We start from the raw sequence: 26,868 nt of genomic DNA on the forward strand, positions 1-26,868 counted from the left end.
GATGCCAACGGACTACAAAAACACACAAACCAAGTAAAAGAAGTAATGGAGAAGACAGGTTTGAGATGCAATGCAAAGAAATGTAAAGTCATGTTTATGTGGACTATAGGGACAGAAATCAAAATTGAAAGAAGAGAAACTGGAGAAGGTGGGCAATTTTATGTATCTCGGAAGTACCATCAGCCAATATGAAACGAGTTCCAAGGAAAGAAGACGAAGAATCGGGAAGGCAAACGCTGCATTTGAAAGACTCAGAAACATCTCCCTCAAGACAAAACTGAATGTGTACAAAGTAATTGCTATCGCCATCACAACATATAGCAGTGAGCCACGGCAACTTACCAAGAAAGATACACAAAAGCTGCATCCATTACATCACAAATGTCTGAGAAGAATATTGGGAATAACATACAGAGATAGGAAGATGAATGAAGAAATCAGAAAAATTACTGGACAAGGCACCCGCTCACAAATAATCTACAAGACATCAGTGGCTGGGACATGTGCTGAGAATGGAAAAAGAACGCTTACTAAATACCGCCCTTGAATGGAAGCCAGAAAATGCAAGAAGAAAGAGAGGAAAACCGCAAATAACATGGAAACAAACAGTTCTGAATGACATCAAGCATCTCAACACGAAATGGGAAGATTTGGAGAGAAGGGCTGTCATAAACAGATAGTTAAGGGTTAATGCCTCTTCTACCTGTAAAGGGTTAAGAAGTTCACCTAGCCTAGCTAACACCTGAGCAGAGGAACCAATGGGAGAACAAGATGTTTCAAAAGGAAGGAGGGAAGTTCCCTTTGTCTCAGTCAGTTTCACTTTGACCGGCCTGAGAAAGCTCCAGAATTCAGCCTCTTATTAAGTAGTGAGTATTAGTGAAGGAAATAAATAGGTTTATGTTTATTTCTTTGTAACCTGTCTTGTGCAATTAGAGGAATAGTCAAATTGGGTATTTGGGTATTTTATTTTGTGTAACTAAGTTTTTGCCCAGGGGAACATCCTCTGTGTTTGGAATCTGTTGTCTGTGGGAGTAGCTGGTATGCTAATTTCTCCCAAAGGTTTTTCTTTTACCTTTCTTTTCTTTAATTAAAAGCCTTTTTTTAATAACTGATTGATTTTTCCTTGTTTTAAGATCCAAGGGAGTTGGATCTGGATCCAACAGGAGTTGGTGTGAGAAAGGAGGGGAGGTGGTAAACTTCTTCTTGTTTTAAGATCCAAGGGGTTTGGATCTGCGTTCACCAGGAAATTGGTGAAGTCTCTCAAGGCTACCCAGGGAAGGAAAGTAGTGCTTGCAAGTGGTGGCAGCCAGACCAGATCTAAGCTGGTAATTGAGCATAGAGCTTCTCATGCAGGTCCCCCACATCTGTACCCCAAAGTTCAAAGTGGGGAAGGACCCTTGACAAGGGCAGTTGACAGGCAAGGATGGCTAATGTGGGTAGCCCAATGTGCAGCAGGCATGGGATGGACTAAGGTCTAAAGTAAAGGTTTAAAAAGAAAAAAAATAAGTATTTTTCACACAACGCACAATCAACCTGTGGAACTCTTTGCCAGAGGATGTTGTGAAGGCCAAGACTATAACAGAGTTTAAAGAATAACTTGATAAATTCATGGAGGATAGGTCCATCAATGGCTATTAGACAGGATGGGCAGAGACAGTGTCCCTAGTCTCCGTCTGCCAGTAGCTGGGAATGGGCGACAGGAGATGGATCACTTGATGATTACCTGGTCTGTTCATTCCCTCAGGGGCACCTGGCATTGGCCACTGTCAGAAAACAGGACACTGAGCTAGATGGACCTTTGGTCTGACCCAGTATGGCCGTTCTTATCTTTGTGCCTTGTGCCCAAGTTCCGAGTACCAGTTCAGTCCAATCTCTAATCTGAACTAAAAACAGACAGCTTTTATAACTGGGGTCCAGCTCACAGGCAACAATATCAAGTCAATCACCACACGAATGTTACAAACCATCAAAGAGGATGACAAATTGTTGACTTTCATCACTCCAATAGAGTCATTTAAGACACAGCTAATGAGATCAGCTGCCAGCATCTGATATGCAGAGATGGTCAGAGAGATGACTTTTTAGAAGTTTCATGACATTTTAGACTTGATTCTGACTAACAGGGAAGAATTGGTTGTGAGTCTGAAAGTTAAAGGCAATTTGGGTGAAAGTCATCATGAAATGATAGATCTCCTGATTCTAATAAAAGGAAGAAGTGAGAGCAGCAGACTAAGAACAATGGACTTCAAAAAAGCAGACAAACTCAGAGAACTGGTAAGTAAGGTCCCACAGGAAGAAAAATCTAAGGGGTGTCTACACTGCACGCTTCTGCCAGTGTGTAAGGAACACACCCATATAGCCCCTCTAGCACAGGTATAAACCGGAGTGTAGACAATGAGACAAGGCGTAGGCAGGTAGAGTAGACATGCTGGAAGGGTGTGGGCCTATACTTGAGAACATACCCTACGTGGCTTTCTACAAGCCCAAGTCATGCCTCCCACATCAACACTGCTACTTTTAGCAGTATATTGTCCAGCAGCAGGGAGGCAGTGGGAGTCCTTCCCCTACCACAGAAAAAGATTCTGGTAGTGGGGAAAGGCTCTGGCAGGGAGAAAACAGAGGGCAGCTCAGCCTTTTCCCGCTCCCTCCCCTCTGCCAGGGCATTTCACTGTCACATGTAACTACACACACACTGCATGCCGCTGCCAGTGGTGCACAGTGTTGATGCAGGCCGAGGAAAAAAGGATTTCATGGTAGCTGACAGTTTCTGAAAGGAGACTATATTAAAGGCACAACAGCAAACTATCCCAATGCACTATCCCAACTATCCCAAGGAAAATTACTACTTTTTCCTCTGAGGCCAACATGGCTCCAACAGAAGCTCTTTAATAACCTGAAAATCAAAAAGAAGTCATACAAAAAGCAGAAACATGGATGAACTGCTAAGGATGGGTATAAAAGAATAGTGCAAGCATGTAGGGGCAAAATCAGAAAAGGAGAAAACACAAAATGAATTACACCTACCAATGGATATAAAAGGGAATAAGAAGAGATTCTAAATACATTAGGAGCAAGAGAAAAAACACAGGAAAGCATAAGTCCACTACTTAGCAGGGAAGGAGAGCGAAAATGCATGACATCAAGTAGGATGAGGTGTCTGATGCCTATTTTACTTCAGTCTTCACTAAAAAGGTTAATGGTGACCAGGTAATTAACACAATTAATATTAACAAGGAGGAAGGAACACAATCCAAAACAGGGAAAGGACAGGTTAAAGAACAGTTAGATAGGCTGAATGTATTCAAGTCAGCGGGTCTGATAAAATTAATTGTACAGTATACTATGAACTTGCTGAAGCCATCTCTGAACCCGTAGCAATTATCTTCAAGAACTCATGTAACCACCTAGAGGATAAGAGGGTAATAAGTAATAGCCAACATAAATTTGACAACAACCAATCACGCCAAAGCAACCTAATTTCCTTCTTTGAAAGGTTTATTGACCAAGTAGATGACAGGAGGAAGCTGTAGGCATGATATAGCTTGATTTTAATAAGGCTTTAGACACAGTCCCACATGACAATCTCACAGGCAAACCAGGGAAATATGATCTAGATGAAATTATTATAAGATGGGTACACAACTGGTTGAAAAACTGTACTCGAGTAATTACCATATATACTCGTTCATAAGACGAATTTTTTTAGTAAAAAAGGGAAGCACCAGAGAAGGGGGTCAGCTTATGAACAGGTACAGAGAGGGAGAGGTGGGACACAGCCCCTCCTCCCAACAGAGGGAGCAATCAGAGGCAGCACAGGCAGCAGAGCCAGAAGGAAAGAGGTGGGGCCAAAGTCTCTCTGCTTCTGGCCACGCTGCTCTCCCCCCAGCCTCTGAAGCAGCTGCAGCTCTGGGACTGGCAGGCTGCGGCCACACCGCTCGGTCCCGCTCCCCAGAGCATGCTACGGCTGTACCGCCCGGCCCACCGGAGCATGCTGCAGCTGTACTGCCCAGCCTGCCAGAACAACTCCAGCCAAGCCCGAGACATCCTCCCTTGGCCCTCCCTAGATAAGGTGGGAAGGGATGGGATGAGGAGAGTGTGGGGGGTCCTGGGTTAGGGGTGGGGTCATGTGGGGGGTGGTCACAGGGGTTACTCCCCTGATCCCCCCCGGCACCTCCAAAAAATAAAATTCCCCACCAGTTGCTGTCCCGGCACATCAGGGTAGGCAGCTGGCACGCCAGGACACTTTGTTTACTTAGGTTTACCTCCATGCCTGTGGACGCTCAAGGTAAACAAACCATCTCGGCCTGCTAGCAGCTTATCCTGGGAGCCACAGTTTGTTGACCTCTGAATTATAGGGTTGTCTTAGGAACAAGTCATAAAAATTTTCCATTTTTACCATCTTATCCATCTTGGGGGGTGGGGAGGTTCGACTTATAAACAAACTGGCTTATGATAGAGTATGTATGGTAATAAAGATTTACTGTCAAACTGGGAGGACGTATCTAATGGGGTCCAACAGGGGTCAGTCATGGGTCTGGTACTATTCAATGTTTTCATTAATGACTTAGACCAGGGGTCGGCAACCTACGGCACGTTTGCCAAAGGTGGAACGTGAGTCGATTTTTCATGGCATGCGGGGCAGGGTGAGCTGCTCGGCCTGCCGCCACTCTGGGGTTCCCGCTGCTGGCCCCTTACCAGCCGGGGTCCCACCCAGCACCCGATGCTGGCCTGGGGGAAGGCTGAGACCCCAACTGGCAAGGAGCCAGCAGCCAAAACCCAAGAGCAGGGACGGGCTGAGCTGCTCAGCCCGCACCTGCTCTGGGGTTTCCACTGCCGGCTCCTACCAGCCGAGGTCCTGCTGCTGGTCCCACTCAGCGCTAGCTGCTGGCCTGGGGGAAGGAACCCCAGGCTGGCAGTGGGCTGAGACCCCAGCTGGCAGAAGCCAGTGGTGGAAACCCCCGAGCTGTGGCGGTCAGCCCCCTGCTGCTCTGAGGTTCTGGCTGCTGGCCCCTTGACAGCCGGGGTCCCCGCAGCCCCACTCACCTTGCTTCCAGTTGGAGTTCCAGCGCAGGGCCCCTGCCAGACAGGGTCCAGGCTTCCGGACCTGCTCAGCCCTACCAGCCGCCAGCTCCACTCACCTCAGCTGCCGATCTGAGATTCCAGCCGCTGACCTCCTGCTAGCCGGTTATCAACTTTAAGCTGCACACAGGCTTCTGAGTTATAAGTATCTAAATATGTGCCATCAGACACTGGAAAACTCAGCAAAGAAAACCAAGGGCAAGGATCACACTAAAGTAATAAGATCTGCATTTTAATTTAATTTTAAATAAAGCTTCTGAAACATTTTGAAAACCTTGTTTCTTTTACATATAACAGTAGTTTGGTTATAAATTATAGACTTACAGCAATACCTTCTAAAAACGCTCAAAGGTATAACCGGCACATGAAGCCTTAAATTAGAGTCTATACATGAAGACTCGGCACACCACTGCTCAAAGGTTGCCAACCCCTTTGTTAAGATGTGCCATATGCCTCTGACTGTTTAAGTAAAATAGACTATTTTAGTAATCTTGGATTCCAAAAGCAATATGAATTGTGTGTGCGGTGTGGGATGAATCCTGCGCTGACGTGTATGTAACTCCACATGTACTTAAGATATTCAGAATCGCTTGGATGTTTGTTTTTAAAGAGAAAACTACACACACAGCAGATAATTGGGTGATATCTAAATTACGAGTCAACCATCTGATTGAAGATATTATGATCATGTAGAACTCCACATTCAACATATTTAAATGCCTGTAGGAAACTAAAAGCTCTCCGCTATTGTCTTCAGAGGAAGATCTACCTAGGCTGATTTTGTTGCAGTTGAGTCTGAGTCTAAGTAGTCTGACAGCTGCTCACAAGATCAGCTGTGCTACAGTCACCATAGAATCATAGAAATGTAGGGCTGGAAGGGATCTTGAGAGGTCCTCAAGGACTGCCCGCCTCCCTTGCCTCAGGCATGACCATATAAACCTAGACCATTCCTGACAGGTGTTTGTCTAACCCAGGGGTTGGCAACCTTTCAGAAGGGGTGTGCTGAGTTCTCATTTATTCACTCCAATTTAAGGTTTTGCATGCCAATAATACATTTTAATGTTTTTTAGAAGGTCTCTTTCATAAAAACTATTGTATGTAAAGTAAATAAGGTTTTTTAAATGTTTAAGAAGCTTCAATTAAATTAAAATGCAGAGCCTTCTGGACCGGTGGCCAGGATCCGGGCAGTGTGAGTACCACTGAAAAAATCAGCCTGCGTGCTGACTTCGGCACCCGTGCCATAGGTTGCCTACCCCTGTCTTAACACACGAGGGAAGATTCTTGCCCATAGGACTTGCCCTCATGAAGACATGGCTCCTACAATCTCACCTGTTTTGCAGCAGCTGATGCCAAAGCATTCTGTTTCAGGTAGAGAGGAGCTGCCACGTTCCACAGTTTTTCCTGGAGGGCCTACAAAAGAAAACCATGGAATATTGACAAATGTCCAACACTATAATTTAAGAATGAAAATGAAGTTATATTCTTGTGCTAAAAGGGCTTGGGAACAACACAAGAAGAGGGAGTGCTTTGTGTCTCCCAGACAACCCCTCCTTGCTGCTCAGGAGGCAGCACTCACAGTTTCTTCTTTCCTTGAGAACGTGTCAGCCTGATGCAGGGGTGCCTTTAAAAATATGAGCAAAACAGAAAATGGAGGAATCTGAAAACTCCATAAAATCACCAAATCACCAAATACACCTTATCCCCACCATAGGTTTCACATGTAAAAGCTATATTCCAAGTATGAATGTATTAGCTACTTGCCAGAATAGCTTTAGTATAAAGTATTCTTTAAAAGGTACAGGATATGGACATTGGGGAAACAAGAAACACTCTCCTATCCTGGATGATCACCACTTTCTCAGACCAAGATCAGGAACTCATCAGGTGTCAGGCAATGGTAACAGCCTGTTCTCAGAAGCTCATGGACCCAACAATATTCTAGGACACCTCTGTAGGCAGCTCCATCCCCACCAAAAAACAATGGAGAAGATTTAGTGAGTTACTAAGACTACTGGATAATCACAGTTACTGACACTGGTACCAAAGTATCTATTGTTTTCTGATGATTTGTGACAGAATCAGCAAGGGAGATCCACTGCCATGCTCCACCCCTTACACTGTCCACCTCTCCCACCCCATCTTCCCTTCTATACAACTGCACAGCAACACTCCGGAAGCCAAGGTTCAGAACATGCAGGGGTCCACTATCTGCACCAGCTCTTAAAATCCTGGCCCACCAGTCCCAGACACAAGGGAACAGCATTAGTTCTATATCCGAGACCCCTTGATCCCCAAGAGGTTGGGAAGGGGCAGGATTTGCTCCTAATTGCTTCTGTTCTGTCACAGAAAATATTTTAGTGGCACTGGAGGGGGTCTCACTTTCCAATCTGTTTAGGATTTTAAATTGTATGGTCTTTCCAGATATTATGAAATCATGAGTAGTTTAGAAAGATTGCTGCCTTTTCCATGTTGCTTTGTGATGGATCTTCTCACCTCAGCATGAGCTTTTCCCTCACCTGAGCCAACCTTCAAGTAGAGTCCACCCACTTGCTACAAAAAAGAACTTATTTTTGCCAGGAGGACACGGTAGCATATCCCTTTTTCCAATGTAAATAGGTTCACGCCAATCACCCCCCTGAGGAGAGGAACTGTCAAGGTAACTCCCAAGCCCTGATTCTCTGCATGGGCAGCACATACTACTTCTGCAAAAACCTGCTGTCCCAGCAATTGACTGGTGCATTGAGCTGTATCTGCTTATATGTAATACTTTCTTTGGGTTGCAACTTTACCTGAAGATTTGCCTGGCCTAACATTGAGAGAAGCCAAATGGTAAATTCACACAGAGCAAAGAACGATTTTTTTTTCCATTTTAATAACCATTCTCTATTTTACTAGGCAATACAGTTATTTTTCTAGAAGGGAATTATTTGCAAATCTTCATGCTTTGCACTTTTATAGCAGATCTTCAAAGCATGTACAAACATTAATTTAAACTTCACAACATCCCTGGAAGCCAGGTAAGTACAGTAACTCCTCGCTTAACGTTGTAGTTATGTTCCTGAAAAATGCTACTTTAAGCGAAATGTTAAGCGAATCCAATTTAATGTAAAGAGGAGGGGTTAGGTTCCAGGGAAATTTTTTTCACCATACAAATGACTATGTTTTTAATGTATCACATACAATATAAGTTTTAAACAAACAATTTAATACTGTACACAGCAATGATGACTGTGAAGCTTTGTTGAGGTAATGGAGTCCGGGATATTTCCCAGGGAATGCCTTGCTGCTAAATCAGTGGGTCTCATACTTTTGTACTGGCGACCTCCTTTCACATCACAAGCCTCTGAGTGTGACCCCCCCCTTATGAATTAAAAACACTTTTAAAAAATATTTAACATCATTATAAATGCTGGAGGCAAGCGGGGTTGGGGTGGAGGCTGACAGCTCGTGACCCCCCATGTAATGACCTCGCGATCCCCTGAGGGTCCCAATCCCCAGTTTGAGAACCCCTGTGCTAAATGATTAACTAGCATGAATGGAGGGAGGAGACACAGCATGGCAGAGAAACACACACACACACACACACACACGGGCAATGTGCGGAGCAGGGAGGCAGGGGAAGGAGGACACCCTGACATTAGTACCCCTCTCCCCCCCACCCCTCTACACAGCAAGCAGGAGGCTCCTGGGACCAGCTCCAAGGCAGAGGGCAGGAGAAGCACACAGCAGCGGGGGGAGGGACAGCTGAACTGCCTGGCAATTGATAGCCTGTTGGGCGGCTGCCGCACAGAGAACTTAGGGGAGCTGATAGGGAAGCTGCCGGTCCACCCTGGTTCCAAGCCCCCACCAGCTCCAGCAGGCTGCTCTTACTGCAAGCAGTGGACAAAGCAGGCGGTTGTCAAACAATGTTATAAGGGAGCATTGCACAACTTTAAACAAGCATGTTCTCTAATTGATCAGCAACATAACAACGAAACAATGTTAACCAGGACAACGTTAAGTGAGGAGTCACTGTATTATTCCTGTTTTATAGATGAAGAAATGAGGCAGTGAATTTAAGTTCTGGTCTATGCTAAGCAACTGACAATCTGCTGATAACTTTTGTCCTAGTGGATGAAAACAGTTTACCTACTATTGGAACTGTTTTCAATATGATAACAGAGAGCGCAATGAAGACTCTGCTCCACGTCTTAGGAATCTTTTCTGCACGGTACTGAAAATAATTTTGTTCCATCAGCAGGCAAACCACTTTCAGCACCAGTTCTGCTAGAACCATTAACAAAGACCATTGTCAGCAAAGGGTCAGTCATCTTCTCTCCACTGGGATTTCAAGTCAGTGTAGCTGCACTGTGCAAACCCCTTGTGTAGACAAAGTTTCCACTGGTGCATGGTTTATATCGGTGGAGCCACATCGGTGGCTAAAATCACAGTATAAACAAGGTCTAACTGATTTGCCCAAAGGCACAGAGGGAAAGCAGTTTCAGAGCTGGGCTAAAAACTGTAGCCCTTAGGGCCAGCTTAGCCTTGATTTTACCTAGCAGTAATACAAAGAACCTACAGGACTGCATATTGTAAAACACTGGCTTAAGCAAATTAGCATAAATGAAGCATAGGCCTATGACCTTTTGCACAGATAAAGTGGCTCAATAGTCACCCTAGATTTTGGGGAACTAGCTTGCTTAAGAGAAAAGTTGGCATAAAATGAGACTAGGCAACCGTAAGAATACTGAACTGATGCTAAGTTTGGATATTTTAGGATAGGATCGTTGGCAGATGTTTAACCACATATTTGCTTTAGCAATATGGTAATGAGCATATAGGGATTAATGTGCTAGCCTACCAGGTAAAGGAACCCCACTATTATGAGGGCAAGGAAGTTTGATATGGACAGAGGAGACTGGGTACTTATATGAATATTCATGGTGCTTCCCTGGCTCTATATAAGCAAGAACCCACATGAAGAGGAAGCTGGCCCTCCACCCTTCAATATTTTAGTGCTATAATCTAATCACCTATCTTCAAGAATTAGGGATCCAGTCCATCGGACCCATTTGGCATGCCAGAAATAGGGCTGGTCCTTTGTCTCTTACCTCTTTCTTGGAGATCTGGTGGTATGCCTGTGAACATATGCTACACAAGAGATAACATTCACGCTCTCTCTAATACTCTATTAATGCTACTGCTTTGGGGCTTTCCTTTCTCTATGAAGTATATTAATACAGATGGTTACGGTTGTGTTTGTGTTTTGCTGTGTGAGAGTTTCCTGACCATACACCCCACAGTTTCCTACAAGATATTGAACTTGTCAGTTTTGATTCTGTCGTGTCTGATTCTGGGGCAAAAACCTTGGTACGCTCCTCTCATTAAATGAGTCCCATTGGCAAACAATACAGGATCAGGCTACAAAACTCAAGAGCCCTTTACTTCCAGTCCTGTGCTCGGAGCACCACTGGATCCACGATTTCACCTTAAATCACTTTTCCTAAAGCAGACTTCATAAGTGGATAGACTCACTAGCACACATGAAATATGGCAAGTGCAAGATTTGGCCAGCACTGCGCTGGCAAACACACACAGCCAATTACAACATGATTCTCGACCCTAGGAACACAGATGAAGCCTAACCTTGATGAGGAGCAGCTGACACCGAAGGTAAGTTGCGGAGAAGTCTGCCACCCCTGCCAGTTCTGACTGAAGTTCTCCAAGCCTCTGAAGGTCACTGGAGAAAATAAGAGAAAATGCAAAATTCAGATACCTTAAAACACCACCATAAAGCACTGTCAAAGCCGAAGTTACCTATTTCTGTATTTTACCTCTGCCCACCCCTATAACCACTCCCATTAACAGCAGCAAAACATGCATGGCAGAGCAGCCTGCACCTGGGGACCTGTTAGCTTCTCTCCCCTTCTTGTAGGCTGACATGAGCAGCAGTTAGTCTGTCATCCCGCATTACTCTGCATCCCTACGGGAACCATACAGCATGGTGGCTCCAGATTTAACGCAAACATTCCAGATGTTCGTAGAGCAGCAAACAACCAATTTGTATTAAACGGCTGGGAAATCTTTCTTCTGATGCTAGCTAGAAGGAATAGCTTGGAACATATTGGATGCATGTAGCCAGTTATATTTGGAACATAGCTGCATTTCTGAAATACAACTTATTTTGTAAGTCTGATGTATAGTTTACAAGAGCTGGTTACTCAATGCAACACACAACAAGTAATTGCTCAAATATCAGTAGAGCAATCAGCCATACCCACTGCCTAGATTATGCTGACAGGGCAAACTAAGGGCACATCTACAACACATTTTGTTTAGATAAGCCAGGGTGTAAATTTACTCGATACAAGCCTGCCATGCACTAAATGTCAGTGTGGACACTGGTAATGTACATAACAGTTCATCAGTGCACTTTAATCTACTCCTGTTTCAAAGTGGGATAGGATCAAAGCACAGGAATTAACTTTTAGAGCTTCTCAGCAGGTTCCTCAGGGACACTTAGTGTGTGGCAGATTCACACCCCAGCGTGCTGTGAATTAAATATTTGTGTAAACAGACCCTAATTGAATATGCAGAGTTTTATTACTCCAGTTTGTGTGGAATTTTAAACAAAATCTGGGATTCTATTAAAAAAGAAATCTTATATTATGTAGAAATCAGAGATACAAAATGCAGAGTCCACCTTCTCATTTTTCATTCTGCATTCTGCTTTGTAATTTAGTCTTTCCAGTTTTTTTAAAAGTCACTGTGTTGGTTTCTTGCGTCCCCCTGCTGTAGGTATGCTATAGAAATAAGAAATAACTTATTTGATTCAGAAAGCTTCATCTCTCATATTTTAGCCAGGCTGATCCTATATTTCTGAAGTAGTTCCCAGGTAAGGCTCTGCTGAACCTGAAATTTGCCTCAGCAGCTGTCAGCCTGCAAAGGGTCTGAGAGAATCCCAATCTTTGTACCCAAAGAAGCTAATTCTTAATCACAGGGGCAGCTTCTGCCTTAGATGCAACTGCAGTAAAACCAATTTGGGGTTTACACAGCCAGTTAAGCCCACCCTTCTCCTTGGTAAGAGAGCTGTAAAAGGAGAAGAATTGCAGACTCCTTACTGTCCAGTCATCATGTCACGCTCAATTTGTCCTCAACATCCTAATGGGAGGGGAAACAGCTCTTCCCTGGCTAATAATCAGCCAGATAACTAGAAGCCCATCTTCAAAGCTTCTGTGGTTGACAATTCCATACTTATTTCTGTATAAACATTCTTAAGCCTTCACACCCTTGCAAGGTAAGCATGATCTCCACTGCACAGATAAAGAAACTGAGGCACAGATATCAGAGATGTTAAGTGACTGGCTAAAAAACCGGTGATACCTCCACTCTCAGTCATGTGCTCTGAGCACTAAGGAACACCACCTCACTGGGGTGAAAGAAAAATGGCTTCCCTAGCTAACAGTAATTACAAGAAAGGAGGAAGCCTACTGCCAGGAACTCTTTCTACCCCTCCCCACCCAACAGTCAAGGTAGCAGCCTCTTGTCCACTCCAAAAAAATCCCATAACAGAACATATTTGTTTTGATATATTTTAAAAAGCACAGAAGTCCCTACCTCCCCTCCCAAAAAAAGCCAAAGGGCAAGGAGTTTAGTACAGTCCTTGGACTGTAGTACTGGCTGCAGTTGTAGAAGAAATGCAGATATGGAGATAGTTTACATTAATTCCGAATGCACAGCTATGCTGTCTCCTGATTAAGCTGTCTCTTTGCACAAGCTGCACATGTGGCCCTCTGCCACATACACACACCAAAAGTGCGTTCTGTTGCCAGCTTAGGGAAGCATTCACAGCTCCTATGAGATTTCCATAGCTGTTTTGTGCTTCAGAAATTTCAGATGTTCTACTAAGAAATCACCTCCACACAGCCACAACATTTAGTTCCTAAAACATTCCCAAGACAATTTTTATTGTGTGTACAGCAGCTTCTGAACAGCCGGGGACCAGAAATGCATCATCCATCTTTCACACTCATGTTTCAAATAATGAATACCACACTGTTTAGTCCTTACACTGGGTAGCTGAGCTGCAAAGGTGATTTATGGCTACAAGTCAGCAAAGATAAGTTGGGAGAGAAAATAAACCTGTATGGAATGCTGCATCCACATTTGAGATCTTTTTCATTGCATTGTCCAGTACTTTCCTGCCTCTCAACTAAGGATCCTTTTCCTGTCCAGGAGACAAGGCACACGGAAAAAAATTCTTTCCAAGTCTTTTGTTCATGCAAAATCAATCAATCAGTAGATGAATTGGAAATGGAAAAGGCAGCACAAAATCTTCATTTAAAAGCCATACTGAATTCTTATCTATACCAAGGCAGACTGTGGAGCATAACAACATTGCCTATTTGGGGGAAAATCTCTCCTGTGAATTTAGTGTGGGTGAAAAGGACGAGACTATTTGACGATTGGGACTGGTGGGCAGAACCCACCATGCAGTGGATATCTGTAATCTCCAGCGAGTGAGGGGCCACAGAACTCAGAAATTAATGGAGCATAGGGGACAAAAATTGAACAGAAAGGTTCACAGGGTCAAAATGAGTGATCTAGAGTGGGCCACTGAGCAGAGAACCCTTGGATATTATTCATCACTGAAGTCCTATTTATCCCCTGCCTGCAGGGCCAGATAAACTCTCCTATGGGCCCGGGGCTATTAGATTTTGTGAGGCCCTTGGGGGTTTGGAGTGGGGGAGTGGGCTCAGGGGTGGGGACTGGGGTGCGAGAGGGGTGCAGCTCCAGCCGGGGGAGGAGGCTCTGGGTTGGAGCCAGGGACGGGACAGGAGGTTGGGGTGCAGCAGGTGGTCCAGGGCGCGGACTTGGGGGGAGGGAGGACATTTGGGTGTAGGAGGGGCCTCAGAGCTGGGACAGGGGGTTGTGGTGCAGGAGGTGGCTCTGGGCTGGGGTGGGAGTGCAGGAGGGGGGTGCAGGGTGCATGCTCCGGCCAGGAGGTGTTTACGTTGGGTGACTCCTGGTCAGCAGTGCAGCAAGCCTAAGGCAGGATTCCTGCCTGTCCTGGCTCCATGCTGCTTTGCTCCCTGAGGTGACTGGCATGTCCGGCCCCTAGGCAGAGGGGCCAGGCCGCTCTGCACGATGCACACTGCCCATGCCTGCGAGCACCGCCCTCGCAGTTCCCATTGGCTGCGGTACCTAGCCAAAGGGAGCTGCAAAGCCAGTGCTGGAGGCAGTGTGCAGAGATTCCCTGAACGCACCTCACCTAGGGGCCGCAGGGGCACATCGGTGAGCTGGTGCTTGCAGCTGCAGCCGGGGGGCGCTGAGGCTCGGGGACTGGTGTCCAGCGGCACGGAGACTTGCCGTGGGCCGGATGAAAAGAAGCAGAGGGACACATCTGGCCCGTGGGCCTGCAAGGCCCCCCTCAGCCTGAGACCCTAAAGCCCCTGCATTAATCCGGCCCTGCCTGTCTGTGCTGCTCCTGTTCTGTGAAGTGCAAGTTTCCCCAACGTTATCTTGTCCTGGAAGGACCTCCTCTCTAAATACAAGATGGTAGTTCACTCTACATGCCTGTTAAAGCTATGGCCCCTACTGAGACTTTCAAAGGTGTCAATTGCAACTGAGCAGAAATAGGTCTGGGACCACCCATTTCACTTCACATGGGCCTAATCTTGTTTACAACATTCTCTTCAGAAGGTTCAGTCTAAGAGCCCAAACTGGGACATGAACCATCTAGAACCACCATAGGCATTTCAGAGAGCTGGGAATTATAACAATTCTCCTGACAATGGTTAATACTACTACTACTACTACACTCTTATTTTCATCACTAGATCTCAAAACGCTGAAAAATACACAGCCTTACCGAATGGTGAATTCAAGCAGCTCCTGTGTGCTCTGTGGGTCTAGGTGCTGAAGATTGTAAACTCTCTCAAGACTCTCCTGCAGGAACTGCTGGGAAGGATCTTCATGGGGGGTAACGCTGGGGGAAACAGGGGAGGATACTAGTTTTCTACCTAGCAACTGAGCAAAAAGGAAAACAACAAAATAAAAACAAAAAAGCTAAATCCAGATGACAAAATTCACTTGGTCACAATTTTGGGTGTCACCATTTAAAAAAGAATTCTACAAAGTGGGAACTACAACATACTTTTCTAGTTCAGAATTTGCATCAACACCTTCAGTTTCACATCTTTATTATACAAACACTTTGCAGTTCTAGAGACCCCGCCCCATCCAAGGATCTCAATGCACTCTACAATTAAACTTCAACCCGAGTAGGTGGCATCCCCATATATAAAAGAGGAATAGCAATGCACAGTGCTGTTAAAGTGTCTTTGCCAAGATCGCACACCGTGAAATTCTCCCCCATGTAGAGGGCACACACTAGGCCAATGCGGTACGGGGGCATACAGCTTGACGGGGCAATCTTATCCATAAGTGCAGGGCTTAAGTGGAACTGATGTCAAGCAGGGGCCTGGCTGCAGGTCCTCTGCAAAGAGGTGAATTTCAGCCAGTTGCTGCAGAGCAGTGAAAAGAACTCAGGAGTCCTGCCTCCTAGTCACCTTTTTAATCCAGTAGATTATACTCTTCTCTTTTATATGGAAAAATACGTTGATTATTCTCTCAGACACGCCAAAATATTACACAATCCACACTGTAATGAGTTAATATTTCATACATACACTTCACAAATACAGCAGCATTCACCCCACTGAAGGAAAATCAGTCTTCTGAAAACAAAAAGTTACACCAGTGGCAAGTGAACAAAGTTCTCACTAAATATTCATAGCAACTGAGAGAACGATTGGTTGCCCCAAAAACAACTTACTCTCAATGGAGGGACAAGATGAGAGAGACTGTCACGAAGATAGGCATAGTGTCTGAAAGTATGATCCGAGAACAGTGCTGGCATTGTTGGGCAAGTTTTAGCAGCATTAAAAATGAGAACCAGAACAGCAATATCTATTGAAGTGGGAAGTTAAGGAAAAAATGGTCATTTTCAGATTCCTCATGGGTAGCAAGTTAAAAAACATTGGACACTTCCTTTACTGGAGATTATTTATAAAGTTCTGTACAACAGGAGAAGAACGCTGAGCAAAAAATCAAAACAGCTCTCTGCCTAGATACTAGGTACTATGTTACAGTATGCTCCGCTGACAGACTGGCGCAAGGACAGCACCAGCATCCACCAGTTATAGTTAGGAAGTAATGTGAAGAAGATTTTGTAAACTAACATATTTTGGACTGGAGTAAGAGAAACAATTTAACTCAAATGGAGTCCTCTTTACCCAACTTTCTCCAAGCCTTTACTCAAAAGGACAAATGTATTCAATTAACTGCATTATCTATCTGGTTAGGTATAAACCCCTCCTTGAATTCAATTCAGATTCTCTTCAATTCCTAAAAGGGTTTATTCTAGTTATATTTGCACAGGAAGCTCTGGTGGATGGTGTATGAGACAGAAACTGTACTTCACAGAAGTAGAGGGGGGAGAAAGTAGTTCCAGTGTAACTGTTATACAAGAACTAGGGGTCACCAAATGAAATTAATAGGTAGCAGGTTTAAAACAAATAAAAGGAAGTTCTTCTTCACACAGCGCACAGTCAACTTGTGGAACTCCTTACCTGAGGAGGTTGTGAAGGCTGGGACTATAACAATGTTTAAAAGTTAACTGGATAAATTCATGGTGGCTAAGTCCATAAATGGCTATTAGCCAGGAGGGGTAAAGAATGGTGTCCCTAGCCTCTGTTCACCAGAGGATGGAGATGGATTGCAGGAGAGAGATCACTTGATCATTGCCTGTTAGCGTCACTCCCTCTGGGGCACCTGGCATTGGCCACTGTCGGTAGACAGATACTGGGCTAGATGGACCTTTGGTCTGACCCGGTACGGTCATTCTCATAGGCATTTTAAACAAATTTGTGTGCGCACGATTACACAGATGAGCAGTGAGGAGAATGAAGGAAGAAAAATAGAATTTTATATATCTATAGCATCTTCCGTTGCCAACGATGATTATGACGATAACACTTAGCATATACACTGCTTTAGATGTCCCAGTGCAGACACTAACATTCAAGATTTAGGAGAGAAACCAGAGTGCCCCACAAACTATAAACTTATATTTCCACTATAATTTAGCCACTTCTGTAGTGAAAGACAGCAGACAACCAGAAGAGTGGAAGAAGAGCAAATTTTAGCTAAACGCTCCATGGCAAACCGTCCACTTACTGAAAGAGCTAACGGATCTTTAAGGTTCATGCAGACTTTGTTCTTTAATGGACTTATCTGACAGACCCACACATAACAAATTGCAAGATACCTAGTTTATTCACGTCAGAGGGATAAAGGACTGATTTGATCCTGCTGGCATTTGAACTAGGGAGCAGTGTTATTCTAAAACCTGACCCCACCATTGGATGGGTAATAAAACAGAGTAGAACAATGGACACTGAAATAGCTGAAGTAATACTTTTTATTGGACCAACTTCTGTTGGTAAGAGAGAGAGAGAGAGAAAGTTTTCCAGCTTACACAGAGCTCTTCTTCAGGTTTGGGAAACTAACTAACCCGAAAGTTCACCTCTCCCACCAACGGAAGTTGGTCCAATACAAAATATTACCATCACCCACCCTGTCTCTCTAATACCCTGGGACCAACATGGCTACACCAACACTGCATACTGAAATAGCTGTAAGAGTTTACTTTAATCTGAAGCAGAACAATGATGTAATTAATTATACATATTTTTCTAATATTCTACCAAGTCAGCAAGAAGTTTTTGTCAGACAGCAAAAAAAAAAAAAAAAAAGATACAGGCTGGGTCATCCATGTCAGGTTCTGGGGTGTCGAAAAACGGATGTGTACTCAACAGCTCTGGGACCAGTGGAAGCACCAGAGTAGGATGCCTGCATCCCAGGAACTTTAAGCACCTGAAAATACACAGGTTAAGAACACTTCTGAGTAAAGGAAGATTTAACAAAAAAACAGTGGTGTTATTAATACTATTTCACATTTATATTACAATAGCCCTAAAGGGCCCCAATCAGAATCAGGACCCCAGAGAGTTAAGGCACTGCGCATACATATCCAATGACACAGTCTGAAGAACTAACAGTCAGTTTTGCTGGACCCCTTCAAATGTTAATGAAACTGAAAATATAGCTTGAAAAACATAACTAGAAAAAAGAGGGAGCAACAATTAACACAGTCTACTTAAACTGTAATCATTTTGGGAGTAGGAACCTGTCTTGCTGCAAAATACCAAACATATTTTGGGTTGCTGTGTTACAAAAATGAATAACCATGCCACCTTTACCAATCTTTTCTTTTCTTTTTTGTTAAAATATCCAGAATATGCTGTAAGAGGCTTTTAGAAAAAGCAGTTAAAAATAAATGTTTCTAAGGGGGGAAAAAAAAGTTCAATTTGAATCCATGTTTTCTATAGTATTAACTTGCTTGTTGCTTCCATTTTAAAAAATGCAAAGCAATTCTCTTGGGTATTGTACATGTAAATCAATGTTTGCTATGGAGCTCAAGTAGAACCCTCCCCACGCCCAAAAGCACAGTGTGCCCATAAACAATATAGCTGTCAACTGGTATAACAGGATCAAAAAAACAAGGTAACAAAGCCAATATTTAGTAGAATATTTTAAGTAACCAGAAATATATGGTTTAGTAGAGGTTAGTTTTTAGGTTGAACTAAACTTTACTGGAAACCATGTGAATACTTTCAAATAGTTGTTTATAATTTGGTCACTAGAATGGTCCTTAGTGAGGTTCTCCTTTATGCAAGCAGACAAGCACATATGCAGGTAGAAAAAACAGTTACCTTCTCTTGACCATTATTCTTCAAGATGTGTTGTTCACATCCATTCCAATCAGGTGTGCGCGCATTGCGTGCACTGTCGTCGGAAAGTTTTCCCTTAGCAGCTCCCAACCGGTCAGCTGTGGAGCCCCATAGAGTGGCGCTTTCGTGGCACTCAATATATGACCCTGCCGACCTGGCCCCTCCTCAGTTCCTTCTTGTCTGCTACTCCGACAGAGGGGTAGGAGGGTGGGTATTGGAATGGACATGGGCAACACATCTTGAAAAACAGCAGTTACGAGAAGGTGAGTACTTCTTTGAGTACTTGTTTGTGTCAATTCCAATCAGGTGACTCCCAAAGCTCTACGCTGGAAGTGAGGTCGGAGTTAAGGAATTGCTGATTGGAGCACCGCTCTGACGAATGTGCATCATCTCTGGCGTGCTGAGTAATCGCATAATGAGAGGTGAACATAAGCACCAAGGACCACGTTGCTGCCCTGCAAATTTCTTGCATCAGGACTTGGGCCAGGAACGCTACTGCTGAGGCCTGTGCCCTCATGGAATGTGCCGCAAGTGCCAGGGCTGGGATTTTGAACAGCTCTTAGTATGTGAGATGCAGGACATGACCCAGGAAGATATTCTTTGAGATGAGACTAGCAGTCCTTTCATCTGGTCTGCTACCACTATGAACAGCTGATTTGACTTCCTGAACAGCTCAGTGTGTTCGATGTGAATGCTAGCACTCGCCAAATGTCTAATGAGTGTAGCCTCTGCTCACGGCTACTGGCATGAGGCTTAGGATAGAAGACAGGTAGAAAAATGCCTTGGCTAGTATGAAAGAGTGACACTACCTTGGGAAGAAAGGCTGGGTGAGGCCTTAGCTGACCTTACCCTTCTGGAAGACAGTGTAGGGTGGCTCGGAGGTAAAAGCCTTTAGCTCTGACACCCTCCTAGCTGATGTGATGGCCACCAGGAAGGCTGCCTTCCACGATAGATAGAGAAGGAATCAAGTCACTATTGGCTTAAAAGGGGGCCTCATTAATTTGGAGAGGACTAGACGGAGTTCAAGGGACAGGCTGTCTGGTCTGAGGATGTAGGCATTCCAAACCCTTGAGGAAATAGCCTACCATGGGGTTAGTAAATACGGCTCTGCCAGACGCTCTCGGGTGGAAGGCTGAGATAGCAGCGAGATGTACCTTGATGGATGACGCTGCCAGTCCTTGTTGTTTCAGGTACAGAAAGTACTCTAGAATGAGAAGTACAGACACCTGTAGTGGAGGTGTTCACTTGCTGGTATTCCCAGGCGCATACCTTTTCCACTTACCTAAATCTGTGGCCCTAGTAGGTGGTTTCCTACTGACAAGTAAGACCTCCCTTCTGAGCACAGAAGCTCCATGGTTTTTAACCATGAAGCTTCCGGGCTGTGAGATGGAGGGATCAGGAGGTCTGGTAGTGAAGGCGGCTGTGGTCCTGAGTGATCAGATCGGGATGCAGTGGTAACTTGATCAGAGTGTTCACTGACAGCTCCAGGAGCGTGGTGTACCAGTGTTGTCAGGGCCACCAGAATTACCTCTGCTCTGTCCCTGTGGATCTTGAGAAGTACCTTGTGTACAAGAGGGATCGATAGGAAAAGCGTACAACACGCGGCCTCCCCAAGGAAGCAGGAACACATCCATGATTGAGCCAGGATGGTGACGCTGGAAGGAGCAGAACATTGGACACTTCCTGTTGCTCCTGGTGGTGAACAGGTTGACCTGGGGAAACCCCCACCCTTGGAAGATGGAGTGTTGTGACATCTAGCTGTATGGACCACTCATGATGGCAGAACAATCTGCTGAGGTGGTCTGCTAGTTCGTTCTGCACTCCTGGGAGATAGGACGCCTCCAGGTGAATGGAGTGGGCTATGCAGAACTCTCACAGCTGGAGGGCTTCTCGACATGCGGGGAGGAATGGCCTCCACCCTGCTTGTTGATGTAAAACATGGAAGTGGTATTATCCGTCATCACTGCCATGCACTGACCTCATAGTCGGGCCTGAAAGATTTGGCATGATAACCGTACTGCCCGGAGCTCCTTGATGCTGATATGAAGGGGAAGCTCCTCTCATGACCATAGACCCTTTGTTTGTATGTCTCCCAAATGTGCACCCCATCCCAGAGCTAACACATGTTACAAGGGACAAAGAGGGCTGGGGGCTGTTGAATGCGACTCCCTCGCAGACTGCCCAGGGGTCAAGACACCACTGGAGGGACTCGAGTACTTGCCCTGGCACCGTGACCACTACGAGCCACACCTGGAGTGGCCTGAGCTTCAGTCTACCATGGAGGATCACATAAGTGCAGGCCACCATGTGGCCAAGGAGACTAAGGCATCCCCTTGCTGGGGTGGTTGGGTATCGCCTGAGGTTCTGAATAATGTCTGTTATGGCTTGGAACTGGGTCTCCGGCAGAAACGCCCTTGCCTGTACTGAGACCAGCACCATCCCGATAAATTCTATTCTTTGGGTCGGTGATAAGGTTGACTTGTTCATGTTGAGGAGTCGTCCTAGTCTCTCAAAAGTGGATCCGACTAATTGACTTGACAACTGGCTACTACGGGGGTGCTCCAGTTACCGTCTCGAGGTAGGGATATACCTGCACCTGCCTCCTATGGAGGAAGGCTGCTACGACTGACATGCACTTGGTGAACACTCGGGGGGCTGTTAACAGGCCAAAGTGGAGAACCGTGAACTGATAATGTTTTTGGTTGACCTCAAACTATAGAAATCGTCTGTGTGCAGGTTGAATAGCTATGTGAAAGTACGCTTCTTTCATGTCGAGGGCAGCATACCAATCTTCTGGATCCAGGGAAGGGATAATTGTATTTAGGGAGACCATGCAGAACTTTAACTTCATCATGAATCTGTTGAGTTCTTGCAGGTCTAGGATGGGTCTGAGATCCCCCCACCTCTTAGCTTTGGGGATTCAGAAATAGCAGGAATATAATCCCCTGCCCCGTAGCTCCTAGATAAGAAGTTGCTTGTGAGAAGGGTTCCTGAAGAGGAATGGGGAAGGGAGGTGGGCAGGAGGGGAACAGCAGCAGAATTGGAGATAATATCCCACTTCTACCGTGCAAAGGACCCAGTGGACTGATGTTATTTGGGACTGTCATAAACAGATAGTTAAGGGTTAATGTCTCTTTTACCTGTAAAGGGTTTACAAACAGGGAACCAAACACATGACCAGGGGACCAATCAGGAGACAAGATACTTTCAAATCTCGGTGGAGGGAAGCCTTTGTTTGTGTTTTTTGGGTTTTGCTTTGTTCTCTTTGGGTCCTGGAAGGGACTAGACGGGCAACCAGTTTTCTTGCCAATCTCCCTGCTACAGTCTTTTATAGTGAGTAATTTAGTAAGAAAGGCGGTTATAGTCTTCTGATTGTTTCTGTATTTGCAAATGTGTAGTTTGCTGGAAGTATTTTAAATTGTATTTTGCTGGGGGGGGGGGGGGTAGGCTTCTTTCTAGTTTCTATAAGCTGATATACCCTGTAACTTTTTACCATCTAAATTGCAGAGAAACTTTTACCTTTTTTCTTTCTTTTTATTAAAAGTTTTGCTTTTAAGACCTGTCTGATTTTTTTTCCCCTTGTTGAGGCTCACGGGATTTGAGTCTGTACTTAACAGGGAAGGGAGGGGAAGGGTGGAATTCCTTTGTTTCAGATTCACGGAACGTAAATCTGTGTCTCTCTCTAGGAGACCTAATTTCTCTGTGTTGCGATTCAAGAAGTTTGAATCACAGTAATCTTCCAGGGTAACCCAGGGAGGGAAATCCTAGGAAAGGCAACGGTGAGGAAAGGGGTTTACTTTCCTTGTGTTAAGATCCAGGGGGTCTGGGTCTGGGGGTCCCCAGGGAAGGTTTTGGGGGGACCAGAGTGTATCAGGCACGGGAATTCCTGATTGGTGGCAGCTTATCAGATCTAAGCTGGTAATGAAGCTTAGGGGAATTCATGCGAGTACCCATATTTTGGACGCTAAAGTTCAGAATTGGGAATTATATAATGACAGGGACCAAGCATAGTAGAAGTGGGACAGATGATTCATAAAACAAGGGGAAGATCCAGTGTAATAGCAAGTGCACCGTCCTCGGGAGCATCTTCAAAAGGCCTTTTTACAGCCCCATGAAGGTTTGGTTGGGCCTTGGCCCTGCCTAGAAGGGGGATTGGAAGGGTTTCTGTTTGTTTGTTTGTTTAAGAATATCAGGGTTGGAAGGGACCTCAGGAGGTCATCTAGTCCAACCCCCTGCTCAAAGCAGGACCAATCCCCAGACAGATTTTTGCCCCAGATGGGCCCCTCAAGGACTGAACTCACAACCCTGGGTTTAGCAGGCCAATGCTCAAACCATTGAGCTATCCCTCCCCCGCCAGGTTTGCGCCTGCTGTTCCTGCCCCTATGCCTATAAAAATCCTGCCTCGGCCGAGGAGGACATGGACGCTGCTGTTGCAGTTGGGGCTTGAAATGTTGTCATTGGGTTGCTGGGGTGTGCATACCCAATAACTTCACAGTTGCCAGGGAGTCTTTTAAGACTGTGCATCTTGGAATCTGTTTGCTCTGAAAATAACCCTGTGCCTTCAAATGGTAGGTCCTGCAGGGTTTGCTGCAGCTCGGGGGGACAATCTGGACCCCTATAGACATGAGCTCCTCTTCATGGCTACTCCTGAGGAAAGGGTGCTGAGTCCGCAGAGTTCAGTGAAGCCTGATGGGAGGTTCACACCACTGCCTTCCCTTCATCAATGATCACCGAGAACTCTGCTCTGGAGTCTGGTGGAATCAGCTCCTTAAACTTCAACATGGAGGCCCACGAGCTGAAGTTGTACCTGCTGAGGATAGCTTGCTGATTAGCTATCTCAGCTGCAGGCCCCCAGTTGCATAGATTTTCCTGCCAAAAAAGTCCATCCTTTTCCACTCCTTGGATTTAGGGGTCGGCCCTTGCTGCCTAGCTCTCTCTCATTCACTGCCAGTATTACCAGGGAGCATGCTTGCGGATGAGAGAACACATACTCGTACCCCTTGGAGGGAACAAAGTACTTGCGCTCTACCCCCATGGCAGTGGGCGAGATTGAAGCAGTGGTCTGCCAGAGAGTCTTAATATTGCTCTGGATAATTTTTATTAGTGGCAGAGCTACCCTGGACGATCACTCTGGCCATGGATCCTGTGGTTAATTGGGCGAGGGCCCAAGGTTGAAGCTCCCGCCACCGCTTCATCCGGGGATGAAGATGAGGAGGCTAGAGGTGGTACAGGGTCCTCCTGACCCTCTGGCTCGCTGCCCTCCTCCTGTTCAGTGTCTGGGGTCCTGTGGCAACCATAGGCAAGGTGGTAGTAGCCTGGCCTTGCAATGGGCTGTGCCTCGGAGGCAACCTGGGCTGGCTGTGGGGCTTGTGCCAAGGTCACCTCGGAACCACGAGGCATAGGCCGGTCTTTGGTTATCTGGGATGGTCGGTGCTCTGAGGCCACCGAACGGGAGCCCCTGGAAGAGGAGCCCTGGGCCTGTGGTAAGCCCAGGAGGTCCAAAAAGGCCATTGTGCCGGAGGCTGCCACTGAGGGTTGTCATGCCATTGGCACCTCCCTCTGTCACTTGTTGGATCTGTGTCTGCTGCAATGGAAATAGTGCGAATCACATCCGAGTCCGAAGACATGGATCTCGACTGAGATGACCACGGAGATGCCACATAGTGCTATGCCAGGGACCTGCGCCATGTTGATAATGCAGGGGCAGGTGTCAAGATGGCTGGGGACTGAAACCAGGAATACAGTGTTAGGGACTGGTGTCTTAGATCTGTTGCTGGGTACTGGTGCCGGGGGTACGGTGCTGGTCTCCTCTCAGAGCTGGGGATCACTGCTGCTCCCTCATCGGTGCCTGGGAGCACCGTGCCAGTGGCGCTGGGGAACCCTTCGCGGAGTCCGCTGCTGGAGAACAGTGACTTGTGGATGTTGATCTGGAGCGGTGCTAAGGCGAACAGTGCCAGGCCGGAGAGGGTGACTGCTGCATCATGACCAGCTTGCCTCTAGATGGCCTCTGATCGCTGGGGGCTGAGAAGCCGTCATCTCTATCAAGTCTCTGACAGCTTCAAAAGTGTCCGGGGTGGATGGTAACTCCAGCTCCTCCACCTGGCACTGCCCATCCCGGGAATCACTGTGCACTGCACTCGATGGTCCCCTCGTGGGAACCAAAGTTGATGGTGCTGACTCTTGTTGCCTAGACACTGAGGGCTCCTTCACGGGATGCCCTGGTATCACATCTGCAGGTCCCGCTGTTTTCTCCACCGGGGAGCGCCCTCTGTCAGCTTGTCTATGCTGCTTGTACAGCATCAGTGAATGTGAACGGTGCCGGGTTCTCTGTGCCTCCTGCGAAGCCAGATAGCGCCAGTGCCAAGTGTCTCTTAGACTAAAGTCCTTCCTTGGCACCGTGTCACACACCAATGCCAGGGCACTCCATATGGATGCATTCGGTGCAGGGTCCTGGCAGTCTGCAGCAGACTGGGGACGAAGGGCGGATTCCATGAGCAACTGCTTCAATCGGAAATCTTGCGCCTTTTTAGTTCTGAGGTGGAAAGCCCTGCAGATCTTGCACCTATTTATCTGTGCATCTCCCCCAGACACCTCAGACACAAGTTGTGGGGGTTGCTCGTTGGCATAGGCTTGCTGCAGGTTCCGACGGGTTTAAAGCCTTGGGCTCGCGGCACACCCCACTCCCAAACCTCACTATATACAATATATACACACTAACAACTAAGACTAACTACAACTAAACTAGGCTAAGCTACCTATATGAAAGAATGCTAAGGGAAGCTCTTGCTAGACAAGCAACCACAGTTCCAACGACTGTCACTGGTGGTAAGAAGGAACTGATGAGAGGCTGGGTTGGCAGGGTCATATACTGAGTGCCACGCAGGCACCACTCCACGGGGCTCCACACCCAACCCGACGGGAACTGCTAAGGGAAAACTTTCCAACGACTATGCATGCAGCGCGCTCACATCTGATTGGAAATGACATGAACAAGCGCTCGAAGAAGAATCTCTATTTCAGATGTCAGTGTGAAAAATGCTCAGTACCACTTCTGTTCAGAATATTTACAGGATAACAAAATCATATGAGTAGCAACTGTACCCCTCAGCTAAATATAACATTTACCGGCTTTAGGGCTTGGTTATTAGAATAAATAAGAAAGCTAAGAAAAGTGGACAAGCAAGAAGCATGTAGAAAAGCAATACTTACTTCCATATGGACTCTCTGTCAGTAGGATATTTGGTTAGGTTTTTCAGCAGCTCCACCAATGCAAGATGGATGCCTTCTTTAGTCGAGACATTGGTGCAGCACAGTAGTTCATGAAGTGCTTCCCGAATGTCTCGGGAGGAATCCTAAAAACCAAGAGCTCTGACTATTAGCATGCACGTGTGTGTATATATATATCCAAAGTCTATTTCTAGTAGGTTACAGCAAAATCCAGAGGAACATCAGTCCAGCCCAACTGCCCTAGGCTCTGTTTCTTTTGAACTCAGCCAAGATGTCTCACTTACATATGTGCTTCCTTTCTCGGATGAAAACTTTTCCACTCTTCACTCTCTCAAATGAAAATCAGTAGGAGTAGTAAATATACCAACCGGTATCCTCAGGCACAAAGTCTCGTCTCTCGTAGATATTTAGTGGTGCTGGGTAATTACTGCCTGGCCAAGCAGATGATGGCTGAAAACTACATTTAGCCATTGTGACAAAGTTCCTCCTCTACCTTGGTGGGTCCTGGCACTTATTGGCAGATTTGCTCACCTCAGTGATCTCCCCCACAGTCTGGATCAACTCCTCCTGTGTCTGATCAGGAGTTGGGAGGTTTGGGGGGAACCCGGGCCCGCCCTCTACTCCAGGTTCAAGCCCAGGGCCCTATGGATTTGCAGCTGTCTATAGTGCCTCTTGTAACAGCTGCATGACAGCTACAACTCCCTGGGCTACTTCCCCAAGGCCTCCT

General features: G+C 46.0%; 1 protein-coding gene across 4 annotated transcripts in view; it reads right to left on the bottom strand.

Annotated features, from left to right (window-relative positions):
- INTS4 (integrator complex subunit 4) overlaps positions 1-26,868 on the bottom strand; it is a 73,054-nt gene that overhangs the window by 23,095 nt on the left and 23,091 nt on the right. For all 4 annotated transcript variants that reach the window (XR_003999790.1, XM_030558103.1, XM_030558092.1 and 1 more), the window contains exons 12-17: positions 26,124-26,266; positions 17,882-17,997; positions 15,896-16,029; positions 14,930-15,087; positions 10,705-10,798; positions 6,409-6,489 (exon numbers count right to left, since the gene is read on the bottom strand). Coding sequence is in view for 3 of the 4 variants with exons in the window: in XM_030558103.1 (XP_030413963.1) it covers positions 6,409-6,489; positions 10,705-10,798; positions 14,930-15,087; positions 15,896-16,029; positions 17,882-17,997; positions 26,124-26,266 (726 nt within the window). In the remaining variant the exon portion in view is untranslated. The remainder of the gene's footprint in view (positions 1-6,408; positions 6,490-10,704; positions 10,799-14,929; positions 15,088-15,895; positions 16,030-17,881; positions 17,998-26,123; positions 26,267-26,868) is intronic.

This window comes from Gopherus evgoodei, chromosome 1 (genome assembly GCF_007399415.2).
Source record: "Gopherus evgoodei ecotype Sinaloan lineage chromosome 1, rGopEvg1_v1.p, whole genome shotgun sequence".
In the NCBI taxonomy this organism is placed as follows: domain Eukaryota; kingdom Metazoa; phylum Chordata; order Testudines; family Testudinidae; genus Gopherus; species Gopherus evgoodei.